The following is a 16,996-nucleotide window of genomic DNA, read 5'->3' on the forward strand; positions in this document are numbered from 1 at the left end:
TTGATCACTGACAAGAATATCCACTGCTTAGTGAGCATTTATTTGGCACTGGGCCAATTGTTTTTCAGATATTACCTCTTTCAGTCTCCAGGACAATATCAGAGTTAAATACTTGTACTATGCCTAACATATAGATGGGGAGATGAAGTTTTAGAGAGGTTAAACCTAACCTCTTTCCCAAAGTTACACGACCAGTGTCAGGGCTGGGACGGGGCTGGCATGTGTCAGATTCCAGAGCCTGGCATATGTACAATACTCTCTCCAGAATCCTTTGGCTAGTGAGGAGAGACTGGATTCAGGATGTCCCATTATAACCTCACTGGCTATTCTAGAATCTTCTGTTATACTCCTTCACCCCTCAAGATCCACTGTCCATTGTTCCCTGGGCCTGGGAGGCTGACCTATGTGGCTTCCTGCTGAGGTTGGCCAACAGGGAGAGTCACCAGGAGGTGGGAGGGCATGTATTCCTCCAGCTCTCTCCTGCAGAGTCCCTCTCTCCTGCAGAGACCAAGGGGATCCCTCTATCCAAGGTCACAGCCCCATCAGGCTGGCCCTCTATACAGCGCCCTCTGGAGCCAGGATCTGGTAACTGCTGCCTCCTCTGCCCTTCCTGGTTTCCTTAGACCCTGTTCCTCTCTTTTTTGTAAATAGTTCCTTCATAAATCACCCACTTTAGGAGTGCCTTTTGTTTCCTGCCAGAAGCCTAACTGATTAACCAGTTTTACTTTTAAATTGTGTGAACTTGCAAGTCACTCATATTCTCTGGGCCTAACTTTCTTTACCTGTCAAGCAGGGATCATGATGTCTGGTCTCCCTTGTCACGGAAGTTGAAGGAAGTAACAGGTGGAAAGGAACTTGAGAACACATAAGTAACGTGAGCTAGCAATTTAATTCTGAGAGGTGCAGAAGGAACCCTTGATATATAACTTGACTTGAATCAGAACATTCTTTGTGAGGAAAACGAGCCTCCGAGATGTTGAATGTTTCTATTCTGAAAAGCCTGATAAAAGCAAAGTAGAGGGAAAAACATTGCTGCAGAGAAAGAGAAAGGAGAACTTTATTTTGCATTTGCTTTTTGATGGCAGGACTGGTGTATTTCAAAGCCTCCTTTACTTAGGAATCTGTGAGACAGCTACGCAAAATAAAAACATGAGAAAGTCAAGGCTGGTTTCATCCCAGGTGATGGTCTTGGCTGAGAAGCAAGGAAAACATACCACTGCTGTCCAAGCAGGTCCCCTTTCGGCGAGCGTGTACCAGAGGACATCTCCTGTGCCCTGCCAGGATAGAACTTGCTGGGAAGAGCCACTTGGCATATTCTTTTCTTTCAAAATCCAGGCATCTATGAACCCAGGCATGCCACCCTAAGTGCAGGCGCAGGAGTGGAAAGGGTGCCTGCCAAGCCAAACTCTCTCATCCGGAAAACCTTTGCTCCAGGGCCAGGTGTTTCAGCTCCTTCCCTACTCCCCGTCAACGGAGGCTTCCGGAATTTCCCTGCCTGTAGAATGAGAACAACTACACCAATATTCCTTCCCAAGGAACTGACTGGAATACAGCCAATAAAAATCTTTGCAGCAGATTGATGCTGAGATGCCGAATTACAATTTAGCTGCTATAGTTTACAATTCAGTATCTCCTTCCCAAGAAGTCTGTTAGACAGCTCAAACCTCCTACCATTCTTCCTATTCACTCCATCAGTATTTGACTCCTGAAGATGAAGTTGTTTTTGAACAAATGACACATTGAGGGACGTTTTATTGTTTTTGGTGAACCAAATACATTTCTTAACATTATCATTAAAAATTGCTCTTAAAAATATTACATATGTTTTAAACAAACAGGTTTTAGGGCTCATTATCAGAATTGCATACGAATTAAAGAATAAAACTTTATAGCTCCTCAAGCAGTTTTTTTTAAAATTTAGATGTGTTTTGTCTACCAATTTAATAATTAAAGGTGATTTCTGCACATCAGAAAGTTTGAACAATTGTCTAACTGAATTTTGTATGTACAATTGTCCTGTTTTCTTGGGGAAAATGCTGTGAGTTAAGGTGATTAATTCTATTCAATACAGGAATTTTCCCCATCTTGTTTTTTTAATTGAAGGTTAGGTTGAGATGGGTTTCTGACGAATAACCAGCTCTGAGTAGGAGTATTTTAGTGAACACAGCTGACACTACCTATTTGCCTATACTCATTCTTCTCTCCTGCCTCCCTAACAAAATTCTGAGTTTGAGAGCAGCAATTTACTCAATTAAAATGACTCAGCATCCCAGATCGCCTTGCTGTTAGGATTGCTATGTGACTTGCTCTGGTGATGAAATCATGTGGAAGTCGGCTAGTGGGCTTCCAGAAATGCTACTGGGACTGGTTTCCTCCCTCTGCCCATCCATCCTGCCTACAGGATGGTAGCTGCTACACATCATGCAGCACACGAAGGTAGTGGGAGCTTAAGTCTCTGCTAGTCATACCCTGGACTGCTCTCCCCTCCATGAGGTTTCTTATTACCGGGGAGTGTTAAAAAAAAAAAGACAATAGGCCTAAAATGGAGTCACTTATGCTAAGCCAATGTCATCAAACTGAGACTTAATACCTATCCTAATAGCAATTTTAGCCTCTCCCAAGAATGTAATCTTAACCAGTCAGTCTGGAATTTCCTGGTCAGCACTGGTGAGGTCATCCATTTGATAGACCCCTTCCGTTCCCTAAAGAAAGGTGACTTTGCCTTTTCAGTCTTTTCCCCCTTCTGCCTATGAAAGCCTCTTCCATTCTGTACTGCTCCTTGGAGTTCCTTTCTATCTGCTAGAAGGGATGTTGCCGACTCAGGAATTGTTGCATAATGCTAATTTGAACTTTAAATTTATTCAGTTGAATTTTGTTTTTTAACAGATTTGGTGGCAATGACAGAATCTGAAGTGAACTTCTGATGGCTTCAAGGGCAATGAGAAGCAGGTGTGGTACCCCACAATCCCTGAGTTCACTGTCTTTCCCACTGTTTCTGAGGCCCATGGACCTCTTGGTTCTGAGCTTCACTCTACTTTGAGTTCCTGATCTAATTGGCTTTCCAGTCAGTTCCCTATTTGATTCAAAACGCCCACCCTTGGATCTGTTCCCAGATTCCATGCTGGGAACTGCTGATGGATCAGTCCACAGTTCCCCATTGTGTGGAACCCTGGTCCACTACTGAATTCACTAGTGGGTTTTACCTTGATGGTACTGTTTAAGGAAAGAGAAGGCTCTTCCAAGCCCCAGTTGCACCATCCTTGGACCCTGACCTCACACCCTTTCAGCACTCGCATATCTGTGCACGATTCCATCTACCGTGCAGACATTCTCGCAGATGCTCACCTCTCAGTCCCTTCCCAGGCCAGCTTAGAATTTCAGTAACATAGGGAATCAAGGGGTTATAAAGAGATAGCAGGAGAGAAAGAGGAGGCCCAAGAAGAGTGGAAAATGAAGGGCATTTGGACATCAGAAGGTTAAGGAAGATGACATTATAAGGAGGAGGATAGAGAAAAGAGTTTCAGGGGATTTTATCTGTGATGACATGGCATATGGGTCCACAATGGATGGAAAGTTCGAACAGAGAGAGAGAAATAAGGCATATGGCTTCGGTCAATGAAACCTTTCCAAGATCTTCCACTTCTGGAGAATTCCCAACCCTTAATTAAAACCCTTCGCTGGCACAGGAAAGAATTCGAGACTTGTGTATCTTCATCAGAAGGACACTAACTCTACATTTTACATAATTCTCCCTGGTATTCTGTGGTCCTGTGATATCTAAGCCCAACCACAGCAGTGACAGTGACTAGCTCAGTCTCACGCATTGTTGCCACCTGCATAGCACTGCTTACTTCCTGCCAAGTGCTTTCTTTGCCTTTAATGTTCACAACAATCCTATGGAATATCAATACTCTAATTTTCTTTATTTAAACAAAACCTTTTATGTGAATATAATAAACATGCACAAAAGTGCCTAACATATAAATGCATAGCTTAGTACATGATTATAAAGTGAATGCCTGTATAACGACCTCCCATGTCATGAAATTGAACAACTCCATCCCCCAGAAGCCCTCCAACCACAAACTCCTCTCCAACTGCACACCACACCCTGTTTTCTGGATAATAAACTATAACTCAGAAATGTGATTGCTCAAGATCACACCACCTGGAGCCCCATGAAAACCCAAGTTATCTCCTTTACATATCAAGCACTTTGCAGCCAACCTGCCCCTTCTAGAAGCAAGATTCTGGGCTGGGTCTTTTCCAGACACCACCTAAGCTGTCAGCTTCATACCTGGACAAAAGCAACTCCTTGAGTCTCTGCTGACCCAAGGAGCCTCTCACTCAGAAACCTAGGTGGTGAGAATCAGTTAGCTCCATGTCTCTAAGAAATAAGTGACTATCTTAGGTGGCAAGCTGAGAAGTAGAGGTGTGAGCTGGTACATGAGTTGAACAAGGCTTGTTTGTGGTTTTTCTCGTGTTGCCAGAGTGCTCTGACAAGCATTCCCACAGAACAAAAACAGGACAATTAGGAAGAGCTTTTCTTTAGGCCTTCCTGAATCATCTTTTAAGACAGCCAACTAACACAGTTTTTCCTCCCTGTATAATTCTAAAGTATTGTGTTTTGTAAGATTCCCGAATATTATCCTGCATGGAACTCTTCTTTTCCTTTCTGAATAACTGGTTGTTACCCGTATTCAGACTTGGATAAAGTTGGACTACAGTTCAACCCCACAAAGAACGAGCAATGGGAAACCAGACTCTGTCACTGTCTGAGCTTCCCTGTGTAGAGAGCTTGCACACAATCTCTGTCACTGCTGGAGCCCAGATAGCCTTTTAAACAATCTAATAAAGTCCTTTCATCAACTCTCAGCCAGCCTCGGAAGTCACCAAGCACAAGAAATCCTACAGTTGGTGAAACTGCAGATAACCAGCCTTACCTGTATCTACTTGATGGTAGAAAAATGTTCGGGGGAAATAATTTAACAGTGTACCTGCCACCACAATAGATAACTGGTTTGAACATTTCTTTGTGCCCTTGTCTTAATCCTGTTGCACTTTGCCACAGTGAATGGTGAGCCTGAATGTCAAGACACCATGGAGTGAAGAAGGGACCCTGGGTCAGCTGTCTGCCCCTTACGGCTTCCTTCTCTGAGCCTCTTTTTCTGCATCAGGAGAATGGGGATTCCTATGAGTCTTCTTCATGGGGTGATTGAGAGAACAGATGATATTGAGTATGTGGATGTGTTTGGAAATTGTCATCCTTGGCTTTACATCTCCTGGCACTTCCACAGAGGATGAAGCCCTGAGCCCCTCTCCATACTAAGTATTCCTTAATCATTTATCACTATCTAATTTACTTTGGGCAAGTGGGGATGGGAGGGAGGAAATGTATGAGTGCAATATGGTTCTAATGGAACCAGTTCATTAATTAGAAATTATGTAAGCATCAATTATGGAATTTAATTCATGTAAGAAAAATAGGAGAATCTTGAAAAGTTTCATAGTTTTCATTTTGTTTCCTGGACCTTCTGTAGTTCCAGTGAGCTATTCCTTATCTTAAATGGGAAGCAGCAGCCACTTCCTATATAGCCTGGAGATAAATTCACCTTCAGCTCTATGGTCTGTAGCCTACTCTTCCCAACTCTGGTCATAGCTTCTGGGAAATCAGAAGTCCCATTCATGGCCAGTCTTCTTGCTACACAGCTGAGTAGGGCTGCTTTCCACCTGCATCGCTTCTTGAGTGTGGGCTTATCACTGGGTTTTTCAAAGAAGTCTGGTCCTGGGGGTTCCTCTCTTTTTTCTTCACCCACCCTGCAGTTAGTACAGTTCCTGATACTGGTCAGCTCTCAGCAGCCTCAGCCGACTACCTCTCAGCCTCAGTCTGACCATCTAAGGACTCAAACATTTCCACTGTGTATGCATCACAGAAGACACTTTGCTGGGCAGTGCTGTCCAGCATATCCACGTTACCATGTGTGTTTCTCCTTAAGAATCACATAGCATAACAACCCGCATCCAGATAGTCCCTGCTTTCCCATTCCCACGGATTTTAACAGATTTAGTTTTCACCTCTGCTCTGAAACTATCTGTGACTTTAATTACCTGTCTCTCTGTCTCTGTCTCTCTGTCCCTCTGTCTCTGTCTGTCTCTCTCTATATATATACATACACACACACAAATGTTGACATATGTATAATAAATGCTTTACACACACACTTAACATAAAATAATGGAAACATTTCTTTTACAATTAGAAACAAATTGAAGATGTTCTCTATTGCTAAGACAATAAAATATAAAGCAAGTAAGAGGTATGTATATCTGATATCAAAGAAGAGTCAAAATTATTTTTAGATGATCTAATTATTGACCCAGAAAAATCAGATTACTGAAAAAAATTTAAAATTAATAAGAGAAAGCAGAAAAATGGCTGGATCAGAGCACAAACAGGAACCAAATACCAACCATACACTTGTGGTTTCTCTCATACTAGTGCCAGTGCAGAGGAGGAGAGGATTCTACACTTGGCCCCTGCAGCTCCATCCTGCCTCACTCTTCTCTGTTTCACTTCTCATCCAGTGGTGTGCTGGATTTGGCTCCTACCAGTTTATGAAAGCTGGTTGTTAGATTTTCAGAAATCTTGCATGCCAGTTAATGTTACTGTGGGTAGCTTAAAACAGGCTATGGGGTGAATGTTCTCTTTTCTTTTCCTTTGTTTTGAATAGACTTTGGTTTTTAGACAATTGTTTATTTACACCATGGAAATTAGCAAAGGTTATAGATCAAGGCATAAGACTATCCTCATCTCAACCTTCCCTCGGACTGCACTATCAGCAGATCTCAGGCCTGGTTTCACATTTAGAATTATCCAAGGAGCTTTTACAACATCTAGAACATACCCAGACAAATCAGACATCTGAGGGTGAGACCCAGGCATCAGCACTTTAAAGTCCCATCCGAGTAATTATAATGTGCATCCAAGACTGAAAAATCATTGCATTTAGATGAATGACTACTAATTGAGGAGAAATGGGACTAAAATAGCTGAGTTTGCCAACCCACTTTCCAGCTATGCTTTTATGAGAGAACAAGACCAGTGGCTTCCAAACTTTCGTGATTAAGAAAAAAATGTTAGAATATATTTCCAATATGTGTATGTAATTTCTAAATTGTATACATGTACAAAAATACCTTCAAACAAAAATGAAAGATAAAAACGAAAACAGAAGTTCTACTATTTTCTTTCTGCATCCCAGAAGATCAACTTATGTACCCCATATGTGGAGACCACTGACTTAGATCAACACCTTTACGGGCTCTACGTAAGCATCAGGGCCAGGTATCCAATATGCTTGGTGGAATACACAAGATCTGGATAGAGCATTCTCTTTTCAGGGTGAATATCCGGAAAATCTAGAATGGGAAATGGAACACCACTGGGAAGACTCAGAAAACAAAAATATTCATGAAAATTAATTGCTGCAGAGACCAAAAGTAACAAGAGTAGAAACTCATAAAAAAAAAAGGAGTCATTAAGATGAAAAACTAGGATTAGACAAAAAGAAAATTGGGTTCGACGAAGATTTTTAAAGAAACTAAAAATGCAGTATAATAATATAAACCTTCATTGGCAATAATAAAGACCAGAAAGAATACACTGAGAAGGGATGTAAGCAGCATGGTGGTGTGAGAGGACCTCTAGGACTCTCCCTTTGAAGTTACAAGTTGGACAGCTATAATTCAAGAAAAAATTCCCTGCTCAGTATACGAACATGTCTCAGAGATCATTGCATTGAAACATATCTGAGTGACAGGGGATGAGGGAGGGGAGAAGGACAGAGATGGGTGCCATGGATGCAGCCTGGAGCTCACTACCGTCCCAGCAGACTCGATAGCAGGAGAGATGCCGGGTTACAGCGCACACATGCGACAGCTGTAAAGGAACAGAAGGGGAGAATCAACATTCTTGCCTGGATGGCCAGAACACACTGGAAAGGCAGAAATATTTCTCCTTGAGCAGCAGGCATACACTGTGGCTAAACCTAGTGATAATAGTGGAGATACAGAGGTGTAGCAGCTGAGACCTGGCAGCCACGATTACTAAAAAAGAAAAGCTAAGCCACAAAGGCATGATCCAGCCTCACCCTCACCTACTCATTGCAGGAGAACCAGGTGGAGACACAGGGACACATCAGATAGTAGAGCACTGCTGGTAGCATCTAGTTATTTATTGCACGCTATGCCAGATCTCACAGGCCCAGAGCCCTATTGCCCACCACATTCTCCCATGGGGTCATGCCCTGAGACCTAAGTGACCTGGTCACAGAGAGGATGCCCACTTCCCCAGGGAATACAGGGCAGTTTTCCACAGCCAAGGCAATGCCACCCCACAGAGATCCAGGAAGCCCCAGCAGTGCAGGTAAGAGAAAATAAAAATTTGTACTTAAGCGGCATCTACTGGAAAACAAAAGAAAGACCTCTAGTTATCAACCTGTTAAACAGAGAAATCTCAAAGTCTTCAACAGGCAGCTTTCATTTCCACAAATTCCCAGAGAAATAATCCATCAAGCACAATGAGCAACCAAGATAACAGAGAATTCAGAAAAATAATTTAAAATCTCCAGAAAATAAACTTAAAGACACAGAGATGTGATTTAAATAACAGAAAATTCAAGATTGCAGTTCTGAAAAAAATTCATCAAGATATAAGAAAACTCAGAAAAGTAATTCAATGAACTAAAAAATAAAAGCAATGAACAAAAGGAGTATTTCATTAAAGACTGAAACAATTAAAAATAATGAAACAGATATTCTGGAGCTGAAGAACTCAATAAAAGAGAGAACAATAAACTAACAAGCTTAGGAAATAGAACTGACCAGATGGAAGAAAGAATTAGTGACACAGAAGATAGAAATCTAGTAATGACAGGTGGAAGAAGAGAAAAATCAAGAGTAAAAAAAATGAAAGAACTCTACAAGAACTATCTAACTCATTAGAAAGAGCCATATAAGAATAAGGGAGTAGGCTGAGGGGGTCAAGATGGTGGACTAGGTAAAAGCAGGATTTGCCTCCTCTCAAGACTGCATTAAAATTACAAACAAATTATTAAATAATCAATGTGGAGAATCACCTGAAGTCTAGCTGATCATAATATACATCTGATGATAAAACGAAGGAGCTACATCAAAATCGGTGTGAGGAGCGAAGATGTGAAACGGGCTGGACTGCGCCAGTGTGTGGTGGTGGAGCACCAGGAGGGAGAGCGCAGCTGCAGAAGCCCCCCTGAAGGAGAGGGGGGCCCTAGCCGCATTCAGGGGCTCCTCAGCCCAGGAAAGCGGAATTCCCAAAAAATTCGACTGTAAAAATCAGTGGGGATTCTGGCCATGTTGGCAAGATGGGACACTGAAATCCCAGATGCCACACCTATAAAGGGCCCACACACAGACTCACCCATGGACACACACCATGGGCGCCAGAGGAGGGACAGAGGCTCAGGAGGCTCAAGAGTCATACAGGGAAAGACGACATTACATGCTGGAGTGAGGGCGGGAGGGGCAGCAGCCATTGTGCCTTAGTCGGCCCCTCTACAGAGCAGTCTGCAGACAGGTGCCAGCTTACCGGTGCTGAACCCTCCAGGGACATGACTAGTTCTGAAGCTGCATTGGCTCAGTGAGATTGGCCTGCTCTACCCAATCCACAGATTGCCCAGGGAGACCCGTTGCCAGGCAGCTGCTCTCGCCTTGCCCCTTTCTGGGGCCGAACATTCCTATGCAGTTGGAAATCCATGTATAACTTTTGACTCCCCCAAAACTTTACAAATAGCCTACTATTGACCAAAAGCCTTACCAATAACAGAAACAGTCGATTAATACATAGTTTGCGTTATTTATATAATATATGGTATTCTTAAGATGAAGCTAGAGAAAAGATTATGAAAATCATGAGAAAATACATTTACAGTATTTACTGAAAAAAATCCTCATATAAGTGGACCCACGCAGTTCAAATCTCTATTGTTCAAGAGTCAACTGTACTTTGTTGCATTCCTCAATGGAACAAATTTAAGTTGGCCATGGACTTTGTAGTTATGAACTCTTTCACTCCTACTACTTTGCTACTTTGTGTTGTCTCTTTTTCTGTTGATCAATCTTAAACATTTATTTGTTGGAGTCTTTCAAAGCACCACCTTTCAGTATTAATCCTGTTTTATATATTATTTGTTTTGTTACTTTTTTTTTTTTATCTTTTTAATATTCCTTCTTTCCACTTTATATTTACTTGGCTGTTGTTCTCTCTTCTTTAGATGTTTGGCTCACATATTTCTAGCCTTTCTTTTCTAATACTTCAATCCCGCATTGCTTTTAAAAAATTAGTAATGGAAGGTTTTGAAAATAGCATATAAGTATTTGATTTTGTGTTTGACCCTTCGGTTAAATAAAAGAATATTTTAAATGCTTTAAATATATGTTGCACTGCAGTCAGAAAATGTGCTCTTTTTAACGTTTTGTTGAAACTTATTAAAACTTGATTTATGGCCTAGTATATGGTTTTTGGAAATGTTGTATGTGCATGTAAAGAGTGTACATTATCCAGTTGTTTAGTCAATGGTCTATATATTGCTATTAAATTAAGCTTATTGTCTTGTTCAAGTAATCTATATGCTTAATTTTTGTGACATGACTTATTGCATATTGAAAGGGATGCATTAAAATCTCCCACTATAATGGATTTGTTTTACTGAGTTTTTAAAAAGTTTTCCTGTATATATTACAAGCATATATGTATAAAGTTATGATATTTTCCTAGCAAACTGAAATTTTTATCAAAAGATGTTCTATGTCTGATTTTAAAAATAAGATTTACCATCCTTCTTTTGGGTAGGTTTTGTCTATCTTTTTTCTCCCATTGTTTTCTTTTCACTCTGTGTTCCTGTTTTCAGAATGGCTTTTGAAAACAATTTATAGCTAAATTTTGTTTTTAATCCAGTCTAATAATCATTGCTTGTAACTGATTTTAATCCATTTACATTGATCGTGATTACTGATATATTTGGATTCGTTTCTACTGTCTTACTTTGTATATTTGTCCCATTTTCGATGCTTTTTCTTGCCTTCATTTGTAGGGTCTCTTTCCAGTTTTATTAGTTTTAAATGACCTGTTTTTAATCTTTAGTGGTGTTTCTAAAATTCGTGCTAAGATATAGATTTCTTTTTATCTTCTTTTTAATTCATTGGCTTCTTAAAGTTCATATTTTTCATCAGTTCTTAGGAATTTATTTTCAGCCATTATTTTTTCAAATATTATGTCTTGTTCCCTCCTGGAACTCATTTACATGTGTATTAGACCTCTTTATGCTTTATCCTTTATGTAATATAATCTTTTAGATTCTTCTTCTCTTCATTTCTCTATGGGCATTCTGTGTAATTTCTATGACCAATTTTCTTTTTAATTTTATCCATTGAATTTCTAATTTTTCAAACTTTTCTAGTCAATTTGGTTACTCTTTTTCTTCATATTTCTAATTACCTGTTTCTTTACGCCTATTGAACACCTATTGTATTATGATCTCTCAATTGTGACTTTTGTTTATAATTTCTGCTCTCAACTGCAGTGGCTTAGAGCCGTGTGTGTGTGTGTGTGTGTGTGTGTGTGTGTGTGTGTGTGTGTGTGTGTGTGTGTGTGTGTGACTGTGAGCTCATGTTCCTTGGTATCTTATCTGAGGAAGCTTCTAAGGTCTGGGATGGTTCTACCAAGCACTTGAGGGTAACCAGTCTGGGGCTGCTTTCAACCAGATTCCCTTCTTAACTGTTCTGGCCATCAACATTGTGTGAATTCAAGTCCCATGTCATGTAAATGTGACTGGTAGTTAGGACCAGGGGAAATTTCCTCCCTACTCAGAGTCAAAGTTGACAAACATTCCCATTTTCTCTCTCTTGTATAGCAGGGATTTTCCCTAATTTTACCACACTTGTTGCCGTTCAGGGATCCTGACTTTATGACAATCTACCATCTTGATTGTTCCTAGTCTTTGCCTTCTCCCCCATATGCCTACCCTGGCTCGGAGCCACTGGGGATTGGCAGGAATCTGAGGGAAAACACTGGGCTCCAGTCCTCAATTACCATTTTAATTTTATGTTTCATTGTCATTTCTGGCCTCCAAGGAATTATTTTACTTTGTTACTGCTTGTGTGTGTCGCCAACATTCTTAGTTGTACTGCACTTGGAAGATAAGTTTAGTACATCACACTGCTAGAAACAAAAATTTTCTATTTTTCTTATTCTAAAAAGATTTCTCCTCTTACTCTAATAGATTTGGAGGTTGGAAGAGAGAAGGAAAATTCAAGGAGTTGAGCCACAACTAAATATGGGTAAAAGTCTAGTATTCCGAGTTCACTTTCATTATCTATCACATAGCAGATTAAATTTGAGCCACAGAAACAACAGTGGCTTAGTTTAGTCACTTAGGTCTCCCTAAGCCTGTTTCTTTTCCAACCTGTAAAATGGCAACAATTATAAGACCCATCTCAAAGTTCTTACAAGGATTAAAAAATAATACATGTAAAAACTTAGTGTCTGGTGCTTAAAATACTCAACAAATACCAATTATGGTTATTTTTTTTTTAAATTCTCTAATCTTGGCTGTTTATTTTTCCATATGAGCTTTAGAATGATTTTTCCAAGTTCGAAAAAGAATTCTTTTGGAATATTGGTTAAAATTAATTGTAGCTGAAATGTATAAAGTATTTTGGGGATATTTGATATCCCAATAAAATCAAGTCTCTGAACCCAGGAACACGGTGTCATGTCTCCATTAAGTCTCTTTCGATATCTCAAAGCAAAGTTTGACAGTCCTTTGTTTAGGTGCTGAATATTTATTATGTGTGATTACTATTTTATAAAAGTTTATTATATAAATTATTAAGTTTATTCATGTCATAGAATATTGAAAAGTTTTGCTTTTTATGTTTATTTTATAACTGGACATCTTGCTGAAGTTTCATAAGAATCCTACAGTTTTCCAAGTAATCAAACCATCTGCAAATGATCATTTTTTTCCTCCTTTCCCAAAGTTATGCTTCCTTAAATACCCAAGTGTATTATATAAGAGTAACTAGTGGACTTCCTAATTTTATTCCTAACCTTAATAGGTAGATCTCTAGTGTTTCAGAGAAATTTGATTTTATATTCCTTTAAATATACTGTAATGTTTAATCAGGAATGCAAAATTTTTAGGCAATATAATAAAGATGAGTGTATGGTTTTCCTCCTTTGCTCTACAAATAAAATAAAATTTTCTTACCAGAAAGCCAACTTTGTACAATTGGCCCTTGAACAATGAGGTTAAAGGCACCAAACACCCTGTGCAGCTGAAAATCTGTCTAACTTTGGTTCACTAAAAACTTAAAAGCCTACTGCTGACCAGAAGCTCTTACTGAAAGTATAAAGTCGATTAACACATATTTTTTATGTATTATAGACTGTATTCTTACAATAAAGTAAGCTAAAGAAAATGTTAAGAAAACCATAAGGAAGAGGAAACACATTTATTTATTGAAAAAAACCCGTGTGGTTCAAACCTGTGTTGTTGAAGTGTCAACTATATTTCTAGAATGCATGCCAGACTACTTGGTTATGAATTAATGTTTCTGCAATATACAATTAGTATTGATTTATTCATAATTCTTTAAGATTTTTTTAATCTCTTTTATTCTTTCTTACTTTGTCAATTTTTTGGTACTGGGTACATGCTAACTGTAGAAAATAAATTAGGATGTTTTTTCCAAGGATGGAATAGCTTTAAATATTTCCTCCTTGAAATGTTAAAACAATTCATCTGTAAAACACCTGAACTTGATGTCGTTTTAACAAAGAATTCTTCCATAATTTTATAAAAGGCTATAATGATTTTCTATTGCAGATTTCTTCAGATAATTTTGATATTGTGCATTTTTCTAGAGAATAGTCAAGTTCATCCAGATTTTCAAATTTATCAACACAGGGCAATACAAAATTTATTTATAATCTTAGAAATTTCTTTTATTTATCCAAAATACCTTTTTGTGTTTTACATGTTCCTGGCTTTCTATCTTTTGCTATGTATTTGTAGATATATTTTTCTTCTGCAATGTTTTGAGCATATTTATCTTGCTCTTAATTTTAACACTTTCCAAAACTATTCTTTTATCCTTCATTTTTCTAATTTCCTGAATTAATACTGAAGTGGAACATTCTGGCTCTATTTCTGATGAAAATATACAAAACTTTGACTTACTAACTCCTCCACCTCTACGTTTCAATCTCAGGGTTCCATTTATCCTCAATTTTTAACATCGGTTAATATAATCTTACTCAAATACTTACTAATAAATTATTGTTTTTCTCTTTATCATTTTGAAGAACTTAACATTTTACTGTATTTTAAAAACAGATTTATAATAATTAGTTCAATGTATTTAAGTGGTGCTTGTGTTTATTTCACTACAGCCTTTCGGAATAAGGTTGATTTAGTTAACTCGATTTTCCTTCATCTTTAAGTTGGGTAGAATAATCTAAGTAGCTACTTTTCTCAATGATAGTACATAAGTGGTATAATTTCCAAACACATGCACATCTAAAAATCTTTTTCTACTGTCTTCGATTATGAAAGATATCTTCACTAAGTATAAATTCTTGGATTAAAATTTCCTCTCTCCAAAAGTTAAGGGCATAGTTCCCTATCAGCTTCTGGCATTGTATCAGGCTAGCTTCATTTTTTTCTCTTGTAGGTAACTGGCGTATGTTTCTTTTTGCCTTTGTCCTTGTAATTTAATAATAATAATTAAATTATAATTGTAATGTATCTAACTTATAAGATATCTAATTATGAACTCCATTTCTCATTGTTCTTTCCTGAAACGTGATAAGCTCTTTTGATCGGTACATGCAGATCTTTAGCTCCCCAAATCTTTTTTCAACTGTATCTTTGAATAATGCTTCTGCTTTAAAAATTCTTTCTCTAAAGTACTCTGAACAGTGCAATAAAAGAATCAGTATTTGTGAATCTAGGATAGAAAGTTATGATATGAAGATGGTGGTTAAAAAATATGTACTTTTGCTTCCGAAAGGGGATATTTCTAATATATTTAAAAAAAAAAAATGACAACATGATCTAGCCCTGTTCCCATATAAACACCAATTTTATTCCAAATAATGACATAATTTTAAGAATTTTTCTAAAGCGCTTTTATAAAAAGTAACTCCAGTGTCATTAGTTCTGGAAACTCCATCTTGCCCATTTTTTTTACCTTAGTTGAACTGTAACATTCCAAAAATTCCAGAGCTTCAACAGATTTCATTTTTAAAGTTAAAAATTTTTTCATTTTATTTTTCATGATAAATGATGCTATTGAAAACTTTACTTGGTAGACTTTTAGTTACTTTGATGATTTTTGCAATCTTACAAATAAGCAACACATATATAATATATATATGAAACAACAGTAAGCCAGTCTAATGGCTTGCATTGGAGGCCAGGGAGTTGCATTTGGTTAAACCCAAATTGAACAGAGTTGAATTTAGGTTAATACAGAGAAAGGCATGTTCTGGATGTGTTGTCCTTTGTATTTCTTGAAGCATCAAATGAATTGTAAAAAGTTCAAATAGCTTCTTATTACTCCTGTAAGAGAATGAGTACATTAATTTACTTACATGCACTTAGGGAGTTGATCTGTAATGATACTGAGAGATAATTTATGTGTAAATGTGGGAAAATAACATCTATTTTTTTTAAATAGTGGAAAAAAATAGGTAACTAAAGGATTAAAATGCCAAGACAAACAAAATAGGTTGTATGAGGTAGGCCTAAAGTAGAAAAGTATTTAGGGAAAAAAGAAAATGTTTTATAATCCTGAAAACTGCACTCTACTCACTATTACAACACTTGAGAATTGCTCTTTCCTCACAGCAAGAAAAAATCAAATACATAATCATCTTATTTTAAGTAAGCTGGGCTTTTTAAAATAGCAGAATATTGGTTTACCTTTTGCCTTGGCTCCAAAATACCTTTTCAACCATCCTCTTTCTAATAACCAGTCAATAATTTCATTATCAATTAGTTAGAATTACATCTGATTACATATTTATTTCCTTGTCTACAAATACTTACATCTTGAGAGAAATTATCAAATAACTGTATGTAACTATCCATTTGATATAACAGGATTTGTATCTTTGTGGTTTTAAAGATTTACTTTAAGATTGCTTGAGCATCAATTATTCCCAGCCCTCTTGTTCAAGCTTTTTCTGGTTCTTTATCTAAGTCTGAAATGAACGTACGCTATAAAACACATCATAGATAGTAAAACACTTTGGCCCAAGGATATATATGTACTTTGAGACTACTTAAAAAAAAATCCCATGAATTAACAACTAAGAATTAAACCTAAGTAATGTAACTGCAGCTTCATGGCCCCACGGGTAAACTACAACAGGCCTTACTGAGAATTTATTGATTACAAATCAAGACAATTATGGTACAGTCAGTTTGCAAGAAAAGGAAGACAATGAATTGTTGTTTAATTGCTACCAGACAAAAGCTAACAATTTGTTGAGTATGAGGTTATAATTTGACAATAATTTACTATGGTAGGGTATGGTATATTAAGCACCAAATAGAATGTAAAGGCCTAGTCACATATCTACAAATAATTTTAAGGAGCATTATATTTACTATTCAAGTATAATGAGGCCTGGTAAAATACCTAAGTTCACTACCATGGAAATCATGGGTTAGGGGAACGGACAGGTGCAGAGGAGCTGAACCAAAACTAAAACTTTACTGTTATAAAAATAAGATGAGATAGAAGGTGTTCAGACTTGCCTCAGAGGAAACACTAGACCATACCAAGATTTAAGAAAAATATACCTTAAAATCTATATCCTTCAGTTATAATTTTAAAAATGGTTATACCAATGTTTGCATCAGGGGAAAGAAGAGGAAATATAAAAGAA

The 16,996-nt window shown here is 37.8% G+C and overlaps 1 protein-coding gene across 3 annotated transcripts in view; it reads right to left on the minus strand.

Moving 5' to 3' along the window:
* The window catches only part of CCDC138 (coiled-coil domain containing 138), a 110,788-nt gene that overhangs the window by 17,196 nt on the left and 76,596 nt on the right, over positions 1–16,996 (minus strand). For 2 of the 3 annotated variants that reach the window (XM_039852635.1, XM_039852634.1), the window contains exon 15: positions 15,165–15,662. The exons of the other annotated variant lie outside the window; for it this stretch is intronic. In XM_039852635.1, the coding sequence (XP_039708569.1) occupies positions 15,497–15,662 (166 nt within the window). In that variant the 3' untranslated portion in view covers positions 15,165–15,496. Of the gene's footprint in view, positions 1–15,164; positions 15,663–16,996 lie in introns of those variants that run through there. 3 annotated transcript variants of the gene reach the window in all.

This window comes from Pteropus medius, unplaced genomic scaffold, assembly GCF_902729225.1.
Source record: "Pteropus medius unplaced genomic scaffold, Ma_sr-lr_union100, whole genome shotgun sequence".
Lineage (NCBI taxonomy): Eukaryota > Metazoa > Chordata > Mammalia > Chiroptera > Pteropodidae > Pteropus > Pteropus medius.